General features: G+C 57.3%; 1 protein-coding gene across 1 annotated transcript in view; it reads right to left on the bottom strand.

The window, feature by feature from the left end:
• The window catches only part of MAMDC2 (MAM domain containing 2), a 64,541-nt gene extending 64,293 nt beyond the window's left edge, over positions 1-248 (bottom strand). Inside the window, exon 1 of the mRNA XM_042826735.1 lies at positions 146-248. Coding sequence (XP_042682669.1) covers positions 146-248 — 103 coding nt within the window. The remainder of the gene's footprint in view (positions 1-145) is intronic.
• Between the last annotated feature and the right edge of the window lie 1,423 nt (positions 249-1,671).

Here is a 1,671-nt window from a genome sequence, read left to right as displayed (position 1 = left end):
GGGGGGCGCGGCCGCGTGGGGCAACCTGTTGCGGGCGGCCGGGAGGGCGGTGGGGCCGTGCCCTGCGGCCCGCGCCCGCTGCCTTCGTCGCGCCGCGAGAGCAGCCTGTGCTGCGCCCTGTGCTTCTCCATCGGCTGCTACGCACTCGCCTCTCGCGCGCCCGGCGGCCCCTGCCCCGCCGGGTACCCTGGCTGCTGGGTGAGGGAGCTGCTGGAGCCTTGTCCAACTCCAGCCGGTGCAGCCGGCATAGCCCCGTGCCCTCCTGACCTGCGCTCGCAGCGCGTCGCGTGCACGATGTGTCTCCTACACCCCTGGGTACCCCGGAGCGGCCCCTTCTCCCGACTGAACCTGCCCCACTCTGCAGCCTTCCATCACGGGGCACGGCCCCACCGCCCCAGGGCCTGCTCTCCCCTCCTGCTCTTTTGGGTGTCTTATGCTGTAGGTTCAACCCCTGCCTTCCATTCCACCACCCCAGGCATTCTCGGCTACCCCGGCTCAGCTCCGTGCCACCAGCACCCCTGAGCTGTGCCCCCACCCCGACAGCTCTGGGCCTCCCTCTGCGGGACTCTGCCTCCCATCTACTGTGCCTGGCCTTTACCCTCACTGAATCTCCTGGCTCCTCACCCTCCACGGTTCAGACCCCTCAGCACCTTTCTGCCTCGACCTTGCCAAGCCCACCAGTTGCCTGCCCGATATCACAGCAACAATGATGCACATGCCCCCACTCCCTCCCCCAGCTCCCATCCTGTGGCAGCCCCTTGCAGCTTAGACTGAGGTCCCAGCGCTCCTGTTTAGAGTGCTTGCACTCATTCCCTCTCATTTGTTTCAGCAGTTGTTGTGCAGCACAACTTCCTACTCAGGAGAACTCTGCTGTCCAAGGTAAATTCACCGTGCATACTTTTTCCTAAAAGCCTAAAAGAAAATTTGCTTCTGGTGGAAATGGATTTTCTAAGTACAATCACTGGCTTCAGTATTAGACCGTCCAGAGAGGCAGTGACAGAGGAAGACCAGAAGCAGCCACACAGAGCTACCACCAGCCGTTGTGAGAGACATGCTGCCTGCACTGCAGCCTGCACAGGCCGTTTCAACTACTCAGCTTTTATTTTTGTTGCTGTTGGCAAATTCAGGCATGCATCACAAGCCTTAAAAGGTTTCTAGCAAAATCACTTGTGGCCAGTGAAAGTATCTCTTGCACTCGGTGAATTTGTAAATTCCTAAATCACTGTTACATAACCCATTAATACACTTGAATCCCATGTGGTATCTAGAACATTTCACCTTGAGTTGACACAACACCACATCCTGGCAGTCGTACTGACATTGCTCCAGCCTCATACAGCTCATGCCTTGTTTGTGCTGAGATTAGGCTGTGATATGGCACCTTTGTAACACATCACGTACAGCTGTTCATTCAGCGCTGCCTTGGAGCCAAAGGTCCACCTGGACTCTCCCAAGTCCTTCAAGTCATAACCCCCTGCCCACATCCCAAGCTGAGGCAGTGCATGTGCAGACCTGAGCATCCACATCAGAACTGCATTTCCTAGTGAACACTTCTTACAGGAGCAACATCCCACCTGGCAGCCTGAAGCAGACATGTCCACAAAGGCTTCTGAATGTCTACCAGCACATTCTCTGATTTTCCCAGGGACAGCTGCCAGGCCTCTCTGGAAG

This window comes from Centrocercus urophasianus, unplaced genomic scaffold (assembly GCF_019232065.1).
Source record: "Centrocercus urophasianus isolate 14NV4802_14NV808 unplaced genomic scaffold, USGS_Curo_1.0 seq_27, whole genome shotgun sequence".
Taxonomy (NCBI): Eukaryota; Metazoa; Chordata; class Aves; order Galliformes; family Phasianidae; genus Centrocercus; species Centrocercus urophasianus.
The sequence above is the reverse complement of the archived record's forward strand: the minus strand, read 5'-3'. Positions and strand labels throughout refer to the sequence as shown.